We start from the raw sequence: 21956 nt of genomic DNA, 5'->3' as shown, positions 1-21956 counted from the left end.
GCCGGGCCACAGAGACATTCCGGGAAATTGCAAAGCCGATGAGCTCGCCAAAAACGGAACACTTCTGCTTTATGTTAGACAAAAACATAACATAGGAACACCACTTGCTACATGCAAATATCTTCTCAAGCAATATGCTCTAGAAACAACAAATGCTAGATGGTCACAAAATACCACCTGCCTAGCAACCAAGCAAATATGGCCAAGTATTGACTTAAAACGGTCAAAAAGCTTGATATCACTGAGCAGACAAAGTATAAGCTCTACAATTGGAGTAATAACGGGACACTACCTCATAGGAAGACATGCTCTGAGGCTAGGGGTCTACACAAATGACTTCTGTAGAAGCTGCATGGACGATGAGGAAGAGGAAACAGTCCAACACCTTCTGTGTACATGTCCAGCACTCTCCATTAGAAGGAATTACTTTCTCGGTAATCCCTTCTTCGATAACACCAGTGAACTGGCAACGATTGACACAAAACGTCTCTCTAAGTTTATTAAAAGTACAAAATGGTTTGTTTAAATTCAATACTCTCCCATGAGTAACCTCATTGGTGGTATCACAATGGACCCTTAAGGTCTACGTGCGTCAATGACACCTGGACAGCCACTCCAACCTAACCTAACCTAAAACATAACCAATTTAAGGAAATTCAATTTTATTGAATAATAAAATGGTGATCACCTTTTCTGTATTCAAAAATTTATCAGATTCGTCGACCAGTAAATAAATTACTTAAATATAAAAAAATAGTTTTTTTTTCATAAATATTTAATATTTTTTTTAAATAAATTTACTTATATACATAATTAGTTGACATACATATTCATATATTAAATTATGGTCTATCATCATTAGTTATTTTTCACATGTTGTTTCGACATTTATAGTTTTAAGAACGGTCATTTAATATTATACAATTCTAAGATGTAAATAGAAGATTAGGATCTTACAATTTTCCAATTTTTATTAATTATGCGTTTAAAATCAGAAGAGTAAATTTTTTTGTATTTATGTAATTCTTCTCCAATATTTAAAAATTAGTATTTATTCGCATTTTTAAACTTTTTAATTACAAAAATTAAATGATACAGTAACAAATTGGACAACCCAATCTTGCATATTTATAATCCTGGTGTACCGTAAAACGTATTAGAGGTCAGTGTCAAAAAAACATTAAGTATTTGTAATTCTCAAAACGTATTACTTCAATCAATAATCTTTGTGTACAAACTAAAACTAAACTAAATACTATCATCTTTATCAAAATATCAAGTATGAATTTATTGTGTTTTGCTTTTATAATTTTGTATTGGCTACATCTTTTTCGTTCGAGTCGTTATCAATGTCGTTCCACTTTTGAATCTTGCCCGATCCCAAGATCGAAAATATGATCGCAGGAACTATATATGCCCCAGCACCAATCAGGAAAATATTTTGCCACTGATCAATTGTATTCTATATTAAAAATAGAAAGATTAATATAAGATGAAACATTTATAAGGAAATAATCATTTCAAAAGTACCTCATCTCTGGTGAAATATGCAACGATCATTGGTGAAAATATACCAGGGGTTGTTCCAACAAAATTTATAGTTCCGTAAAGTGTTCCTGCATAATTGGGAGCCAAATCCTGTGAGTTGGCTAAATTTGTGACGGTTGCAGCTCCATTAAAACCAAGAGAAAATGTAATTATGGCTACACACACGTAAGGGTCTCGACCGAAATAAGCCAAAATGATAAGAAAGACTCCTGGGATGATATGTGCTGTGGACATGGAATAATATTTAAAGTCAATGCTCACAAATGATGGATTAATAATTTTAAACTTACATGGAATGCAGAAAATTTTCCTAATTTTCGTAACTGATATCAATTCCTTGCGTCTTATTATATCAGCAATTGCTCCAAATCCGAAGGCACATATTAGTCTTGCCAAATGGGGAAGACTGGACAAAAATCCTGCTGATGAAAGGTTGAATCCTAGGACCTGTTTGGAAAACAAAAAGCTGGTAGTTTGTGTTTTTATTTGATTTTTCTCATTAAACTCACCTCACTCATGAATTTCGGTGCTGCTGTGATAAGGAAGAACAGTCCCCACATGTTACCGTAGTGAAGCAACAACAATGACCAGAAAGGCAACGACAATGCCACATATTTGAATGGTGGTAACTTCTTTTTCGTGGACACAGAACCTCCTAAGGAATTTAATATAAGATCACGCTCTTCAATTGATATTGTTGTGTGCAGCGCGGGACTATCATCAACAATAATGAACCATACGAGGGTTACAAGACCGATGAATATGGCAACCATGTAAAATGCCCAAGGCCATCCCATTGATTCGACGATAAGGCCACTAATAGGCCATGTAATCACGGTACCGAAAGTTCCACCCATTAAAGCTGCCACGAATTTTCCTTTTTCCACTGGTGGCGCCCATTTTGATATGAGGCAGTGACAACAAGGATACACTACACCCTATAAGGTTTAATTTTGTTATAGATCGATTTATTTTTTAACTACAATTTCAAAAACTATACACACCCCAAGAAATCCAATAATGAAACGCACCAAAAAGACTGCCCATACACCCCAGGAGGCTGCAAAAGGTGTCAAGGCAGTGAAAATTGCCGTTAAAATACAAGAATAACCAGCAACAGCCCTTCCACCAAACCTTTCAGCAAGCATTCCACCTGGTAGAGAAGTTATGAGATAACCATAAAAGTATGCACCCAAAAGTAAGGCTTGATCATCTTGATCCCATTCATAACGTGGTCCTTGCTGGATAAAATATAAAAAAATAAATACATGTATGTATAAACAAATATTGCATAGTGTATATGTATGTGTTGCTTACATCAGGAACTATTTCAGAGCTGTTCTTCGGTTTGGTCATGGCAATAATATTTAATGAAAAATTTACCCGGGCCATATAAGACATAAGGCACATCATGAACAACATCACCGCGATGTTGAATCTCTTGGGGATTGAGACTAAAAAAAAAAATTTTAAACATTATTTAAATAAAAGAAATTATAGAAAGAGGTGGGTTGCATCCCACACTGGTAACTTCCCATCCCGTCTGTCGATTTGCCTTGGTTAAATGTTTGTCTATATGTATAATAAAAAAACGGGCCGTTGGATTTTTGTATAAAAATTACTCAATATCGAAATCAATATTTTCTGTGAAATAAAATAAGTTTGAAGGCAATATTTTTAATTTTTGAAAAGCTATTTGATTCGAAAGTAAATTTTTAACAAGTTTTAGTATTGTTTTTTTTTTTTTAGAGTTTTATTTCTTGTAAAAAAACTGTAAGTTCGATTTTTCTCAAAATTTGTCCTAATGTTGAAAACAATATTTCTTATAAGTAAAAATTAGTTAGGAGCTATTATCTCAAATTTTTGAAAAGATATTTGAGTCAAAAATCATTTTTTACCAACTTTTGTTAATTTTTTTGGTTTTTAATTTTTTGTAAAAAAAACTGTCAATTCGATTTTTTTCAAAATTTTACTGAATGTTGACAACAATATTTTTTGAAAGATTAAAGAAAATTAAAGCCAATATCTCAAAGTTTTGAAAATATATTTGAGTCGAAAATCAATTTTTACCAACTTTTATAAATTATTTTTAGGTTTTTATTTTTTGGTAAAAAAACTTTCAAGCCGATTTTTCTCAAAATTGTTCAGAATGTTGAAAACAATATTTCTTAAAAAATAAAATAAATTTGAAGCCTAAATGTCAAGTTTTTGAAAAGATATTTGAATCGATATTCAAATTTTACCAACTTTGAGTAATGTTTTTTTTTAGATTTTTAGTTTTTATAAAAAAAAACTATTAATTCGATTTTTCTCAAAATTTTATCGGATGTCAAAAACATTATTCTTCGTTGCACAAAATTGGTTTGGAAATGAAATCATATTTTAGTCGTACAATTTTGGAGGTGACACATTTTTTTTTCAGTATTTTTGATTTATAAAAATTTTTTTTTTGGATTTTTTTTCAAAAAATATACTTCTTTGATATCACCTTACAATATATGATATAAAATTTAATTCAAGTCTCTTGAATTAAATTTCAACATTTGGTAAAATTTTTAAAAAAATCGAATTGACAGTTTTTTTTACAAAAAATAAAACTCTAAAAAAAACAATACTAAAACTTGGTAAAAATTTACTTTCGGCACAAATAGCTTTTCAAAAATTAAAAATATTGTCTTCAAACTTATTTTATTTCACAGAAAATATTGTTTTCAATATTCAGTAATTTTTATATAAAAATGCAACAGTCCGTTTTTTCAAAAAAAATAAAATCTACAAAAAATAGTACGCAAATTTGGTAAGAATTGATACGAGTACATATAGACAAACTTTTAAGCAAGACAAATCGACAGACGGGATGGGAAGTTATCAGTGTGGGTGGCATCCCAGCCTCTTTCAATTGTTTGTATTCTAAAGCATATTTTATACTTTTTAAAAATAGTACTTGAATGATAAAATTTGTTGATTGGTTTAAATTTAAGTAAATAATAAAAAATACTTACACCCCTTTAGGCAAGGTAGCAGCACAAAAGTCATCTTGAAAGCAACTTAAAATTTGTGTATCGTATCTTATCCTGATAAGTTTTTAGCTGAGATCATATACTACACACAGATCTGAAATAAAAAAAATAGAAATTATTTTAAAACAACATTACTGAATTAAAAAAATTAAAGTTTTGAATTCATAGGGTAACAAAATCATAAGTTTATCAGTAATAAATAATATAAATTGTCAGTAATAATATAATATAAAAATAATAATTTTCTTGGAATGAGTTCTAGTTTTTCTGAAGAATTAGCTGAGATGGGACTCACTCTTAACGAGAGAAACAAATCTCCAAAAAATATCAAATACCTGTAAACATTTGTATATGATGACTTTGTAAAGGAAAACCATTGTACTCTCATGGTGGAAGTCGAATAGGGCGTCATCTAGATATTTATGGGAATGAACATAATATTTTCCTCTCGCTCCCGTGATTCTCTTCACTTCGCGATACGAACGCCAATAATGCGGCATGTGGTTGCCCTATGCCAGTACTTTCAACTTCTTTCGCTTTTCACACGTACTTGCCCAAACGTAGGCCTCTGCTTAACAGTGATGAGTGTTAGTAGGTATCACAAAGGGTGATTTTTTAAGAGGTGTGGTTTTTTAAATTAAATAAAACACTTAAGTGCCAGTCAAAATAATAGCAGTGTAACCACCCTATTAATATATTCTATTACAATGCAATATATGAACAATTAATTACATTCTTTAACTACTTTTTTGGTACTAGAACATTTTGTCTTCCATTCCCGGAAAAAAAATTCCGGGACATAACGGTTTTTTTCCCAAGTGTTACTCGAATGCTCTTAAAGTGTATATCTTAGCGGTCAAAATAGTAGCAGTTTTAGCAAGCTTATGATATTTCTATATTGTTTTTTGATCCTGTGCACATTTAAATTATAATTATCTCAAGTTTCAAGGTAAGCTTTCAATGCCTCATTGTATTATCATATTTATACTCAGATACACTTACAGTATGGGCCGTAGTAAACACTGCACTCCGGAGAAAAGCCGAATCATTCGCCAACTTCTTTCTGAAGCAAAAACTTATACGGAAATCCAAAACTCTCTTCAAACCTCGACAAAAATGATTTCGAATGCAATAAATTATAAAGAAAAACCTGAAACCCGCGGCAGGAAAAAAGTTGTATCTCCGAAATCGGTAAGGAGAATTGTAAGATGCTCGAAAGCCTTACCCCACTTGCCTGCTACTGAGATAAAAAAGAATTAAATTTGAATGCAATTGTAGAAACATTTAGAAGAATTTTAAGAAGAAATAATCTCAACGCCAGAAGCCCCAGAAAAGTTCCACTTTTGACAAAAAAACACATTGCCAAAAGAATTCAGTTTGCCAAGGTCCATGTTCATAGGCCCCTTCAGGATTGGCGAAATATCTTATGGACGGATGAAAGCAAAATCGTTTTGTATGGCACCACTGGTTCTCGTGAATATGTGCGACGCCCACCAAATGCTGAATACGTGCCTAGGTATACGCGTAAAACCGTTAAACATGTTGGCTCTAGCATTATGGTATAGGGTTCCTTCTCATACCACGGTGTAGGACCCATATACCGAATAAATGGTGTGATGGATCAGCATGTTTACGTTGACATTCTTCAGGGAACCATGCTGCCTTACGCAGAGGAGGAAATGAATGTCAATCAGATGGGTCTTTCAACAAGACAATGACCCGAAGCACACCAGCAAAAAAGCTAAGGAGTGGTTTCGGGTCAATAATATTTCTGTTTTAGATTGGCCTCCCCAATCACCTGACCTCAACCCAATAGACAACCTTTGGGCAGATGTTAAAAAAATGGTTGCAGCATTAAAACCGACAAACAATAATCAATCAGCTTTGGATAACAGTTGAGACTGCATGGAAAGGTATCCCATTGGAGAGATGTCAGGCTTTGGTTGATTCTATGAAGCCACGATGTGAGGCCGTTATAAGCAATAAGGGGTCAACAACCAAATATTAATAAATTTTCTTGAAATTTTTATCAACATTTTGTTAATTTCCTTAATTTTTGTGAATATTGCTATTTTTTTGACCGGAGCAATTCTTTACCTTGAAGGTAAATTTTTTTTTATTTATTTGATAAAATCCAAACTTTTCTTGTTATAACCTGGATTAAAATTAATGTGGTTTAATAAATATAAATATTTATAACGATTAAAAATCATTAGGTATTTATTAGGTTAAATTTTTTCAGTATTCCCTTCTTACTGCTATTATTTTGACCGCAGCTGTATGTTATGGACCAAAATTTAGCTAGTTTAGAGAAAAGGTTTTACCATTATTTAAAAAAAATGATTTTGTGAAAATGGCAGACGTGATGGTTGGCTTTTATAAGGAATTGGTGCCGTATTTCTACAATAACGCACCGAGTATTCTTTTTTAAGGCGTCAATCGTCTCGGACTGCACAAAAATCCACAAACATTTGTTGCACAGTTTGCAAACGTTATTGAGAAATCAATCTTATTTAAAATGACAGATGAAAGGGTGCATAAATCAAGTTAAAGCTGACAAAAAGAACAACTCCAAAAAAAGTATTGCCAATCTGAAAACCAGATGTCTAAAAAAAACACCCGTTATTTGACTTGAAACTTACTCATCTTGATAATAAAATGTATGTTTTTTTTTTATAATAACTAGGTAATTGGATAATTATATTTATGTTATCATTTAAATCAATATAAGTTATTCAAAAATCAGATAAGCTAAATAAAAGTTGAAAATTTAAGAAATATATTTTTTTAAACATAAGTATTAAAATTAATTGAAATTGATAAATGACAATAATGAAAATAACACTACATTATGTACAATGTACATACCTTACCTATATTAATAAATTAGATTATTTATCCGTAAAGATTTGAAATTGATTAAAAATAGTAATTTTATACTCGAATATATGTATAATAAATATATTGACGTAGTGTGTACTTGGAAACAGATTAAGAAACACTTTGCCAATTATTTTTGAAATAGATAATCTTTATTATGTTTGCTTTCCATCTATGAAAGACCCTCAAAGAAAAAATACTAAAAACGAAGTAACCATCAACTTCAACATCATCAGAAATGCGTGTGTTCTTTCAATTAAATAGTAAACGTGAATTAAATACAAAAAAAATTATTGTCTAGGAATACATCGAATCAAAGATACAATAAACGTGCAATCATGCAAATTCACGCTCTTTACGAGTAAGTGCATCTTTTTCTTTAAAACGAAAATGAAAAATAAAAGAAAAACTTTACTGCCAATTGCAAGAGAAGAATACCTTATAAATAAAGTCGATTGAGCTTCGAGCTTCAATTTTATTTAAACTCTTTCTTTTACAACAAAAAAGTACACATTTAAAAAAAAAAAAGTAGAGAGTCAAAGAAATAAATGATAAATGTTATGCAAAAAAGGAGAAATGAATTTAGGTTAGACGTGAGTCTAATCATTTGATTTGTGTAAATGACTTCCGGTATGAGTATATAATGTTGGTAGGGTTTTAAAAACATGTACGAGTAAATATGTACGTATATTAAATAAGGGACATTTATTTCGTGATTTAAAATTGGATGCGTTCAATCTCAGACAGATAGGGTATCCGGATACATTTTTGTTAGTGTTTTTCGTGTAAAATAACAGCTGATCAGAAACAGCTGAGATGTTAAAAAAGGAATTCAAAGGTATCCAATAATTTCGGGGTATGTAGGTATCTGACAGAACAGCTGATTCAACACGTGGATTTCATTTCAAGAAACTTCAAAACTGATTTCAGCCTTTTGTATTTGTTGGTAAACAAAAATACACAAACTGTTAGTTGTTGTTGTATTTGAGGATGTTCTGTACATAATAGACGATAAATAAGCTATTAGCCTCCGAATTTTAGAGTGTAGTTATGATCTATTTTTTTTTTTTAATTTCAAAATTGACTTATTTTGTTATCGTTTTGTAGATGACCAATTTGCTAGGTCTTACCTCCAGTCTAGTGTCCAGCATTCAGAAGTTAAAGAACCTCATCCTGTTCCAGAGGTAGAACAAAATACAGGTAAATATGTGCAAATAAATATAAATCTTACTTTTTTGTTTGTACATATGTATATAATGTCTAAAAGCAGACAGTGGCGGACAGTTTGTGAAGCTACAAGCAAATAAAGTCGCTGAAAGGAAAGGTAAGTTATTTTTTCAGATGATACAAAACTCCAAAGAAAAACCACTCTATTCCACTTTGTTAAGGTTGGGAACTTTAATCCATTCTGCTCTTCTTGGAGGAGAGCAAAAAGAGAAAGGACCAGCTCCTAGACCAAAAACTCGGCGAAGAACAATTTTTCAAGAAATTGCAAAAGTTCTTGAAGAACACGGGTCAATTTTTGATGAGAAGGAATGAGAAATAAAATTAAAAAATATGGATAAGCTTAAATGTTTCTCTACTTTTTGTGAACAGCTGAAAGTTGTTTTTATTTTTTGACAGCAATCTCAATACAGCTATTCAACTCGTTCAACAAGGTATCTTAAAATCTACCTATCCAAGATATCCTATCAAACATGAGATTGAACGCAGCCATTGGCATCGCGGGAATTAGGCGCCTGTCAAACTGAGCTATCTTCTGAAGTGACATAAAAATGGGTAGTTTTTTTTGGTAACACTTTTGTGACTAGTGTCACTGTCATACGTCTTCAATTTGCCACATGATTCATTTTAAGCCGAACTCTGTTAAGAATGTTCGTCGGTTGCTTCTTCCATTTTATGGTCAACTAAATCGACTTACTAAGGTTGCTCTCCGGCCTGTTGTGAATACATTTTGCCAAAAATGTAAACAGTTGGACATTAAACTACCAATACGCGTAAAGAGCGAACTGAGAAAATATTGCAGCTGTATTAGTGATTATCTTGAATTGTAGATTGGCAGCAAGTGCGCCTCTGTGTACAAAATGCCTTTTCAAAATACAGCTGTTGCAAAACTTGAAGCCGAACGTCCCTTCACAACGCCGAATTCTTGGTGAATGGGATCGTGATAAGTTGTCCGCAAATTTACTTTTCATCGAAAAATTTGAAGTGAAGAGCTCTAATAATTTATAGTTATTAAAATAAAATTAAAATAACGAGTGGAGCCGGTCAATTGGTCTCCTAGATCCTGCGATTAAACCCCTCTAGACTATTTTATCGGAGGGCTATGTTTAGGTTCATGTCTATAGCGACAAGCCTACTGATCATATTCTAAGAGGTGCATTTTCTTTCAAACAATGTGTCTAATTCGTGATCTTTTCAGTCAAAACGTGTCATTGGTCCAAACTGCTTTGAAGATGTCAAAGCGGAAAGACAGTCAATTCATTGACATTAAATACACGATTATAATTGGCCAGCTAAAAATTGAAGATCATGACTTGAACGATACAAGTATGGGTTCCGTAGACAACACATCAAGTATGGGTTCCATCAAAATCAAATGGGGTGGCGCAACAGTCCGTTGTGAACCAGGGCCTAGTGACTTACAACTCTCAACCATTCCTGTGTGCGAGTACTGTTGTCAGGAATGGAAGGGACCTACAATTTAAGGCCGAATCCGAACGGCTAATTTGAGAAAGCACTTTTTCATGACAAGATTTACTCTTGAAGGATTTGTCAATTCCTCGCAAGAGGCAGTACCCGCGAAAATTATTTTTTTTTAAATTAAGGTGGCACAGGCAGGGATTGAACCCAAGACCCCTTGCATGACAGTCCAACGCACTAACCATCATGCCACGGGTATGGGTTCCATAGACCACATAAAAAGTATGGGTTCCATAGACCACACAACACGACCAATTATAGCTTTGGCATGAGAAGTTTCCTGGTCGAATAATTTCAGGTTTATTAAACTTTATTTTTAGCTCCCAGCGCATCTTATTAACAAAACCTCAAAAATCTTTCATTTTTTCATTTATTGAAGATTATGAGCTCAATGTACTTGTTTGCAAATCTAGGTTGAAAGTCTAAAGTGGAATAAATTTAAAGTCGCGTTTTTCTTTCTTTCCCTTAACTCACCGAATCCAGGTTTAATTTACTTGATATGGTGGGTTTGTGAGAGTTCTCATCTTCCCGAATCAAAAGTGTGTGAAACTACCGACGTAGAATAGCCATTCAAAACAATGCATTCCATATTCCGTACGTATTTAGAAAAAATTTGCTATTAGGTCACTTTTCTTGCAATATACCACTCTAAAAATAATAAAAAAAAAACACTACATAAAAACCAAAATACTGTATCATGATCGAACAAAGTACAAATCTTTATCTTCTACAATTTAAACGTGGCGTGATTAGTAGGAATGTAATGGAAGAGGTCTTGGTTTTACATTCTATCCTTTCGAGGAATTGACAAATCCTCGAAAAGTTATTCTTTTCATAATCAGTGTTTTCTCAATTTAGCCGTTCGGATTGGACATACAAACTGTAGGTCCTCTCCATCTCAGGCATGACTCGCACACAGGAATGTTTGCTTCTCTACGGAGTGTTGCTCCAACTTATATACAGACTTTTAAATCTTCTAAGTATCTAAATTAGTTTTCGTAAATTCGCATTAGTTATAGGTTATAACTATAAGATAACCTATGAGTCTCCATTTGACTCTATCTAAAAACCTTAAATGTTATCCCTTTATGATTTTGAATAATTCGTTTCAAAGTTATTTGTTGGTGTTGATTCCGAATCTGAACTTCGATTTTGGATATAAGTGCTCAAACTCAGAAATACTCGTTTTTAATACAATTTGTATACCTTTTTCAATATATTTCATAAACTTAATGTTAAAATTGATTGAAAAAACTATATAGACTTAGAATTCCTATCAAATGGTTTTTTTTTCGAATTTAAAGAGTAGTATCTCAAAAACCCTGCCGTCAAAAATTAACTTTGAAGTAGGATTCAAACTAAGGCTATCAAAAACCTAATAAAAAGTATAATTTTATTGCCAAGTACATAATCTTGTTGAACAGTGTATAACGGTCTAAAACAAGTCAAAATAAACATCACCATAATGTAGTTTTCCGAAAGAGCAACCTATGCTTTTTCAGCCCGCAAGGTTAGTAGTAACTATTCTATAGTACGTCAGTAATTTTCCTAGAACAATTTGTTGCTTGCATTTACGACATATCTTCTTTCAGTCTTTTCTTATCAAGCTCGTTTATATGTACATACAAGTATGTCTACTTAACTTATCATTATGACTAAAGCTTTGTTTACAAGCTGTTATAATGTCACATAACTGACCATGACTTTGAAATCCCACCCTATTACCGTCATGCTTGCCCGTCAAGCAACGTTGCAATGGTAAATCGATCGTCAAGCTCATTAAGTTTCCTCAAAGTAATTCAAACTGGTCCAGGTAGTTGACTTTATTCGGTGTTATAGAGATATCTTTTCGTCTCTACGTTGCGTTGCGCTGCATTATCGAGCTTATTTATCGAAATAAGACGTTTTCAAGCGTGAAGATGCGTGCTTGTATAATATACTTTTTATATATTTGCTTATTTAGTCTTTAGATTCAGATAGAAACTCCACACAACCAATTTGAGTTGACAATTTTCTCATTATAATACGAAATTAAGTTTTAAAAAAACGTCACCATCGCATGCAAGTGAAGCTATTAAGCTGTAAAGCGTTGAATTTCAAACTGCCATGATTGATTTCCGTCTTCGATAGATGGAGACATTTTTTTTTTAGTAAATTACCGACTCCAGCTCCTGGACTAAGTTATCTATTTTATATACTGGTATTTTTATCGTATAATTTTGTCTTTCATGTTATTCCCCGCGATCTCGCAATCAGTTGCTAAAGCTATATAGGCAATCAAAATCAATGTGATCGCGGGTGTCAAGTCTACATTATAGTGCACATGTTCACCTTAGAGAAGCTCATGTGCATGCAAGTGACCATTAACGTGATAAAATATTTTAGTTTGTTGTTGTTGTAGAAACAACTAAATAAACTATCACTTAAAATAAGCAATTAGTAAAAGTTGTTAGATACACTAGTTTTGATTTTAATTTGAGGGATTAAATTTTCTAGTTTTGAAGTATGCAATGTCAAGTTTTTATTTAATTTTTTTTTGATTTCATAAGAATCAAAGCATTTTCAATTCAATAAGTTAATGTTCATTGGAGAATATCAAATATTTACATATTTAAGGAGGCGCAACAGTTCGAAGTGCATATAGACCTCAATCTATAAGGGTCTCCTGTTTCGCTCATACCTATATTGAATGCCTTTTTAAAATAAATAAATAACCCAGGTCCTAGTGATTAAAAGTTCTCAAACATTCATGTGTGCGAGTAATGTCTGGAATGGAGGGGACCTACAGTTTTTATGCCGAATCCGAATGGATAATTTAAGAAAGGACCAATTTGTCATCACAACAATTACTCTTGAAGGATTGTTCAATTCATCGCAAGAAGCATCAGTACCCGGGAACAAAAAATTTAGGTGGCACAGGCAGGGATTGAAGCCAAGATCTCTGGCAAGACAGTTCTTCACACTTACTATCATGGCACAGGTACTAGACTGGTTAGAATTTATGTTTTAAAAATGATTTCGGGCAAGTGGCCACTGCGACGCTTAATTTTCGACAAATGTTTGCAGCTTTTGGCGCAGTATGTCAGATACAAAACGCCGAATATACTTTTTCAAGGCTCCAATCACTCGATGCCGCTTACATTCCCACAAAGCAAGATAATGCGCTAATCAAAGTTTCATTCAATACATAGATTAGCACAATTATCAAACTTTGTTCAGTAGTCAATCAACGAATTTATTATGAAATGGAACCGACCATTAATATAGTGACAGCTGTCAAAAAGACTAACTCCAAAAAAGGGATAACCACACGTCTTAAAAAAGCTACTGTATGGGAAAAGTGAGAATAGTGAACAGGACAAATAACAAAACATCCAAAAGTCTGACTGTTTCTTATAGTTTAAGTTTAAGCCTGATTTGTCTATTAATTTTTCATTTTAAATCACTTTTTTTTATACTTAAAGTTTTATATTTTACAGCAGTTAGAGATAAACAATATAAGAACAAGTGTCTCATATGTCGCACTATTCCCCTTATTTTATTCATCTCGATTTTCTGAACATTTTTGAATAGCTCAAATTATAATTGACACAATAAGATTGTATGTTTTAATATCTTACTATCACATTACAATCATCATCATATATTATGTTTTATAAATACATTTTTTAAATAGATTGGTACACAAAATGTGTATTAGTAAGCTCGTCATCATTATTGTCTTATTCTATTTGAAAAAATAAGGAAACACGCAAAACAAATGTTTGTATACATACAAACTGAAAAATATCACAATATTTTAGATAGATCTGAGTTAATCAAATAAAGTTATGTAATCTAAAATCAAAGTAATCAAATAAACTTATGTTTATTGTGATCACTCAACAAAACAATAACAAAATAAAGACTCTCATCAAAATTGTAATTGGATTAACAATAAAATAATTGTTTTCGATAAGGTGAACAAAATCTTGATGTCTGATATCTGTTTTAATAATTTTTAAATTGAAGTTTGGTAAACTTGTTTAGTATTTACTTATCAGTTTGTAATTAAAATTTAAAACTGGAATTACCATAATTTAGCGATAGGGCCATACCAACGGATGTTTTTGTACACGTGTGGTCCTTAATCTGGCAATACTTTGTTTTGGAGTTGGTCTTTTTGACAGCTGTAGCTTTATTTATGCTCAGTTTAGTTTGACATTTCATAATGAATAAAGTTCGCGTGACTCAACAAAACAATCAATTTATTGAAATAAATTTTTGATAAGCGCATCAAGTCGCTTCGTGAGCCTGTGGTTTGGTCTTCAAGATCATGCAATATAATACAGCTGGACTATTCGTTTGCAGTTCTATGAATTCGTTTGTCTACGCAGATATGCCCAAGATGCCTGAAGTCTTACCCACTTTCCCGAAATCTTTGGCCACAACATTGTCTAAAAAAAACAACCTTTATGTCATTTTCGCTTATCTATCCTAGGTGTCAGTCTCTATGTCATTTTAACTTATCTTTCCTAGGTGTCAGTTTTGTTTACATCTTGTAGTGTTTACTACTAGTATACACGATGAATGATACTTAAAACTGTTGATCAGAAGAATATTTGATACTAAGTGGCAGTCAACAAATTTTGAAGAATGATTTTTTAATATACTTAATATCATTGCAAGGTCGCCATTCAAGGTAGTTGAAAAAATAATATACCTTCAGAAGGTTCATTATTGCCTAATTTTGGACAGAACTGAGTACGCAACTGACTGTTCATGTAAATTTGACATTTTATGGAATCAGCATGGATAAAATCTATCACGCTCGCGACCGATGAACTATTGCAAATAAATATTTTCTTTGAATAACCAATTCACAAGCTGAAACTTATTAAGAACGGAATGTTTGGCATATTTGTATACCAGATTATTTGTCAATGGCGCAAAATTTTAAACGATTTAGTAAAATGTTGAATTTATTTTTAGTAATTTACTTATCTTAAAAGATGATTTAAATATTTTTTAAAGATTTGTACATCTTACTATCTCTTAAGAATTAGCTAAACTTAAAATCACGGATGGTCTACTTTAGCTTTTAGCAATCCGACAAATCCGTATGTGGACTGGAATGCTCCAGTCAACAGTTTTTAATTCCAAATAATAGGTTCTTTTAAGCGTATTTGCTTGGTTTATTTGTCGCTTTTAGACATGTTCCAATGCTCGTTTTTAAATGAAACACAATTAGCAATTTACTAGTTAGCAAAACGAAAAGAAAAGTTTACAAATTAGAAGTCCCTTAGGAAATTCCTAAATAATTAGAAAATTGGTACTCAGTAATTCAATTTGACAGCTCGTGCGAATCTATCGAGTACGATCAGGAAACAAAATAATGATTTCGCTGGCTGTCATTTTGTTTGCTTCTGTAAACGACCAATAGAAAACGGGATAGAAATAATCTTTATCTTTTCATAATTTTTAACACAGTTTTTGGCATTTATGTGTAGTTAACTACCCATTTGTTGAAAATATTGACATTTCTTGAAGGTTCAAGTTCCATAGAATCTAAATAAAAGATTTTTAGATCGATGCCTCTGTTTTCTTGTGTACGAACGTCCATACATTGGGGATACATTTTTTTGTCAGCCATATCTCAAAAACTATCGACTTTAAATGAATTTTGTTTTATAAATAATAACATAACTAATGGTGTTTTTATAAACATCAAAAAATTGAAACAAAATATTTGTAATCTCGAACATGTTGCTAACAAAAAATGATTATTTTTCTTAACTGAAGTAATAAATCTGGTATTTTTTTTAAAGAAAAATCAAACTGAGGATTCATGTTACAAAAATTAAAACCTAAACAATTACTACTTAAAGTTGATTAGAATTGACTTTTGCCTCAAATATATCGGTAACAATTAAAGACATTGGTTTTAATTTTATCTTATAAAAAATATTATTTCTAACATTTGGAAAAATATAATTGTAAAAAATAAAAATCTATACAAAATTCTACATAAAATTGTTAAACACTAACATTTGACTTGTTAATCTCGAGATGGCAAGTTTTTTAACTTTCCGTTTCTTAAAATCTCGATTTAAAAAGCCCATTTTTTATAATCCTGATTTTTATAATCACAAATTCGTAAAATCCCGCTTTTTGTTATTCCGTTTCTTACAATCACGATTTTTAAAATTAAACTACTAGCTTTGATTGCAAAATCTAAATTAAAAAAATATTAAAACAAATTAAAACATAAGAGATTTTTCTAAATGCATTTTACAAATATAGCATATCGAAAAATAAAAATATAAAGTAAAGTAGTATTCTTTAATACTGTTTTCATAATTATTTAAGTTCAGCTGTAATTGTTTTCTATTTCTAATGATTTTGTTAAAGCTGATTTAAACACATTGTCCATTTCTTATCTTTTCTACTTAAGTTTTTTCGATGAATTTTGAATAGACGGGATTTTAAAAGAAGGATTTTAGAAAATTGGCATTTTAAAAACCTTAAAACTAAGGTTCTGTCTTCAAAATTACTTCATTCTATGAACAATTTTGGAATTAAACTTACTTTTATTTTGGCCAGCTTTTTTTTTATTGTTAATATAAACCTTTTGCAAGGTATGAACTTGTAGAAAATAACTAACTGCAAAAAGAATGAAAAAGTATTACGAATTAATAAACAGCAATACGATATAAATGCCTAATTGAACTTTAGTCTCCGTATACTTTTCCCCTTCGGACTTATCAATCCATTTTATTTGTTCTTTTAAGTTTTCTGCGTTCTGCCACCAAAAGATGCTAAAGAGGTACGAGTACGTGCTAAAATATCTTTAAAATATCCTTTGAAATAAACAAAAATAATCATCGGAGACTTTGGTGACAGTCACCATATTATCATCAATACCATACACATGCTAATTACTATATTTTGTGATATTATTTTTAAATTTCGTTACGTAAACATTCTTATAAATAAAACTGTTTTTCTTTCGTTATTAAACAAATTTACTGAAGTGTGAAATCAAAACTGGAAATTGGTAGCCACATGACAAAAACAGATTTAACGAAGTGAACTTAAATTATTTAAATGAAATTGGTACACAAGTGAATGATATTAAAGACAGATGTGTCGTTTAATTGCATTTGAAATACAAAGAGGAAGTTAAATTTATATATGTATGTATATAAATATTATAATTTTAATAAGAAAATGAGGTCTTGGTTTTCAATAATTTCAAAACTAAGAAATATTCCATACAGGATTTGTTTTTGTAACAACTCATCACAAGATAATTTGATTTTGTGATACATAAGTCTTAGTATTTTATTGTTATTGCAGACAAAAAAAAACACTTAAAAACCTTTATTTATGTTTTGTTTTGAATATCAGGTTAATTATGTTTATAAATATGAATTTTTGAAATACTAAATTGAATTTATGTAAAACTTTTATGTAAATAAATACATATATATGCATTTATTGAGGACTATAATATGTTGAAATTTACATCATCACCTTTTCTGAGGTTAATTGTTATTTTGAGCACGAATCCTCTTCAATTCAAAATCTCATCGCCTTCTCATAATTTGATTAACATAATCACGAGTTCATAATTGAGACATGTGAGTTCAAGTGTGCGTTTCAATAAACTTTCATAATAACTATGATAGTAGCCTGAATAAAATCGATTCTATTTTTATAGTTAATGTTTTTTGGTTCTATTTATGTGAGACTATCTACTTTCCATAGTTACTGGTTATTTTTGGACCAAAGAGATGGTTTGCGCATTAATTAGATTACCCAAACATAATATCTATTTGTATCTACATAATTTGTCTATATTTTGTATCTTATGTGATTACGCCTGAAGAACACACTCACTTTGCGTTCTAAGAGAGATTGTGCTAAAATGTTCTGTAAATATGTAAGTCAGAGACTGGGGATTCGTTTCAACTAGGTTTGAATTATCAGTCTTCAATATTGATCTAACTTTTAACACTAAGTAAAATACTAACGCTAAATGGGATGGTGATATTTTTGAATAAAGGCGGCTTAAGTGTACACACAAATTAGCATTGAGAAAATAATGATGTGTGTTATAAAACGTCACGGTTTTCTGAAATCCAAAACTTTTTCTTTGATTAATATGACGAACATGCTTAATGTGCATAAGGCCTTTTTTGTGTTCTATAACAAATCTCCTATGTATTTTTTTTATGAAATGTTAGTGCATTTAACACAAAAGCTTCTAATTTCTATCTACTTGAGGATATATTCTGCGAATTCATTCATTCCAAAAAGTATTTTTCTGCATGACTTTGCTATGATTTCGGACCAGGGTGTGTAATTTAGAAAGAAAATGAACAATTAAATAACAGAAATGATAAACTTTGAGATATGTTTAAGGGGATTCCGTTTTTGTTGTAGGGATTTGAAAAATTTGATATAAATTTGTGAGCTCTTCCTTTCATCAATCATCGGGTTGCCATTGTAAATTTATTTAGTAAAGTCAACATTTTTATTTTGGTAATGTACACCAATGTCTTGTCTACTTAACATCGCTTTCAAAATCTTCTCTGCCGTAATATGTGACGTCTAAAGCCCTTCGTCAACAACCTGATGGGTCCTTATCAGTGTGCTTTTAGACCAAAAAAGTTCACAGTCGGTCAGATAATTACATTACGGCAGATCTTGGAAAAAACCCAAGAACATCAACATCGACACCCACCATATCTTTAGCGATTTCAAGGCCTCATAAAGAAAGCATCTACAGAGACAAGTTGTAGAGTCATATCTAGGCATCCCTGTCAAACTCGTTCACTTGTGCAGGATGACCATTAAGAATTCGCGTAGCTTAATAAAGGTTGAAAACAACTTAACAGAACCTTTCGATGTCAAAAAAGGCAAAAAAGGCTTTAGACAAGGTGATGCGCTGTCCTTCGATTTTTTTAACATCGTCCTTAAAAAAATAGTATAGAGTTCCCATGTCAACACTAGAGGCACTATCTTTTAAAAGTCTGTCAAATTACTAGCATATGCTGTTGACATTGGCATAATCGGAAGAACGCAGCGTGTACAATGTACATGCTGTCATCAAGAAAGGATCTACAACACCTATGATTCAATGTTTTGGTCAAAACGGCTCCGCTATGGACGCAGAAAACAACACCAGTTTTCTGGGCTTAGAAAGCAAATCTATGGAAAAGCCTCTCTCAAGCGACCACAGTGTTGCCTTATAAGGCCCTCATTATAACAGTATTTTACTTCAAGTCGATACTAAAGTTTTTAAAATATCTCAAATGGTTTGCTCTTTATTTACAAACAGTGATCATATTAAATCTGTTAATTGAGAAGCTGCACTTTAGTCATTAAGTGACTTTAACAATACTCATTTGGTTAACTTTATTTCTTATCTAACATAATTAAATAATTAAAATTGTTAACTGAACGGTATTAGCACGATAAAGCATATGATCATAAATTCTCCGAAACAATGGGGTAAGCAAATAATTGCTATTTTGTGTGCAACAATTTGAATGTTTTTTTTTTTGGTGTTTAAATAACTTATTTAATTTCAAGTAAATCCTCTGATCATTCAAATGATCACATCGTTAATACAATTAAATCTTATACAAACAATTTTCAATTTTGTTTGATGAAACTTTAAATATTGTAGAATTAGTTATGCACTCATCGTTATAAACTCACTTCTTGTTAGAAATTAAATTTCTTCTAACTACAATATCTATAAAATGTTAAAATTACTTAATTTTGTTATTTAATTATAAGTCACAGTAATTTGTATGGTGTATTCATTCATTATATTTTATAATGATGGGTAAAAACTTAAATTATATATGGTGTTCACAAACTGTTATTGTTTATAAAATCAATCAGTTTTTTTTAAATTGTTATGAAAAACAGTATTTGTATTTATGTAAAGTCATAAAAGTTTAAAAAAATATGTATTTTTAAATGATAAATTTACACAACAGATAAATGGTGTGAAATTGAATAGGATGTTTGTCAAAAGTTAACCCATAGATGTGAAAAATGTGAATTTTAGTTATATTTTTATTTTGTTAAATTCCCATAGGAAGTTTTTTTTAATCAAGGTTTTTAGAAGCTTTTACTTTACTTTATTTTTGTTCTACATTTTCATTTGCTTAAAATACTGTCATTCTTATTGTCAGTAGCAAGGTATTTATATACTCTGTAAATTGTGCAATATAGGTTAAGACATCAATGTAATATATTTTCTGCTTAAATAAATATATCAATCTAATAATTTTGTTATTAAAAAATGCTGACATTTCTCGACGTTTGAAGATCAGTTCCGCCCATACAACATCTGAAACCAGCTGACCATTCACAACACCGTATAAACGTCAAATGGGTGCTTGAACAACAGACGGGGGACGGCAATTTTTTGAACAAAGCTTTATTGGAAGAGATATTTCCTGGCCACGTAATTTCTCGTCATGGTGATATCAACTGGCCACCAAAACTAAGTGATTTGACACCGTTTGACTTTTATTTGTGATACTTCGCGAAAAATCGTTAATATTCGTAGTCGAAAATTACCTAAGAATAATCGATGCTTGCAACAATTCACGTCGTAGTGGTTATTTAAATGATGTAGTGTTTTACACAAAATAACTACGTTCAAACTTATCTTATTACGTTTACGTTTGAAACCGCAAAATTGAAAATCTAAATGAAAATGCAAAAATTACTCTCATGGACTTTATATTATATTTAATATTATATATTGTGAAGTAATACCAAACTGATAAAATTAAAAAAATGCACTTAACGTTTTTTTTATTAAACAGAAAAACTAATAAAAATAATTGTGACCTCAAATATTTTACAAACAAAAAATTATTTTATCCCTAAATATTTGTATGCTACGAAAAATACCGTTTTTGACATCTGGTTAAATTTTGATATAACCTAAATGGACAGTTTTTTTTACAAAGAATAAAAACCCAAAAAAAAAAAACATTACTTAAAGTTGGTAAAAATTGATTTCCGACTCAAATATCTTTTCAAAAATTAAAATGTTTGTATTCAAACTGATTGTATTCTATAGAAAATATTGTTTTTGACATTCAGTGAAATTTGTATAAAAATCCGACATTCAATTTTTTAAACATTAAATTTAAAAAATTAAACTCATATTTTTTTTAACAAAGCACGACAACCTACATAAACAACTTAAAACTAATGAGAAATGGTTTTCAACTCTTGTATTAGTTGAAAAAGAAAAATATTGACTTTAAATCATTAGTCTCACTCAAAATACGTTTGTGAATATTTTGTATGATAAGTCAGCATTGTGGGCCGCATTCCAGCTTCTTTTTAAATATTTTAATATTAATATTGATTGTATGTATTTGATAGTTAATTAACTTAAATTAAAACTGATGTACTTATGTTTGACATCATAAATAATGTTGTTTTTAATGTAAAAAAATAAAAACTCAAGTTTAATTCTTATTAAAAAATTATAACTTGTTAGTTTTAGAAAGTTTAAAGTCATTTGCTCAGTTTGAATATATTGTAATAAATCCTTCAACAAGTCGGTTTTTCCAATTTCCATTGTGCAAAAATAAGTTAAAGGTATGACAGCTACGCCAAAACTAAAACACTTAAAAATAAAACCTTAAGCCCCAAAAGTGTCGGACTCTAGTTTAAAGTTGCATTTTTATTTTATAGAAAGCTGATAAAACATTTGCATACAATTTAATACAAAAAATATAAATTTGGACAATTGTTTGTTTTGCTAAATCGGACGTTTTT

The 21956-nt window shown here is 30.9% G+C and overlaps 1 protein-coding gene across 1 annotated transcript in view; it reads right to left on the bottom strand.

The window, feature by feature from the left end:
* Window positions 1-1261: 1261 nt before the first annotated feature.
* Window positions 1262-21956, bottom strand: part of LOC129949982 (sialin) — a 33082-nt gene continuing 12387 nt past the window's right edge. Inside the window, exons 2-8 of the mRNA XM_056061736.1 lie at window positions 4551-4662; window positions 2866-3002; window positions 2553-2789; window positions 2058-2486; window positions 1839-1995; window positions 1531-1772; window positions 1262-1462 (exon numbers count right to left, since the gene is read on the bottom strand). Of these exons, the coding sequence (XP_055917711.1) occupies window positions 1304-1462; window positions 1531-1772; window positions 1839-1995; window positions 2058-2486; window positions 2553-2789; window positions 2866-3002; window positions 4551-4584 (1395 nt within the window). The 5' untranslated portion in view covers window positions 4585-4662 and the 3' untranslated portion in view covers window positions 1262-1303. The remainder of the gene's footprint in view (window positions 1463-1530; window positions 1773-1838; window positions 1996-2057; window positions 2487-2552; window positions 2790-2865; window positions 3003-4550; window positions 4663-21956) is intronic.

The sequence above is a fragment of the Eupeodes corollae genome, chromosome 3, assembly GCF_945859685.1.
Source record: "Eupeodes corollae chromosome 3, idEupCoro1.1, whole genome shotgun sequence".
Lineage (NCBI taxonomy): Eukaryota > Metazoa > Arthropoda > Insecta > Diptera > Syrphidae > Eupeodes > Eupeodes corollae.
The sequence above is the reverse complement of the archived record's forward strand: the minus strand, read 5'-3'. Positions and strand labels throughout refer to the sequence as shown.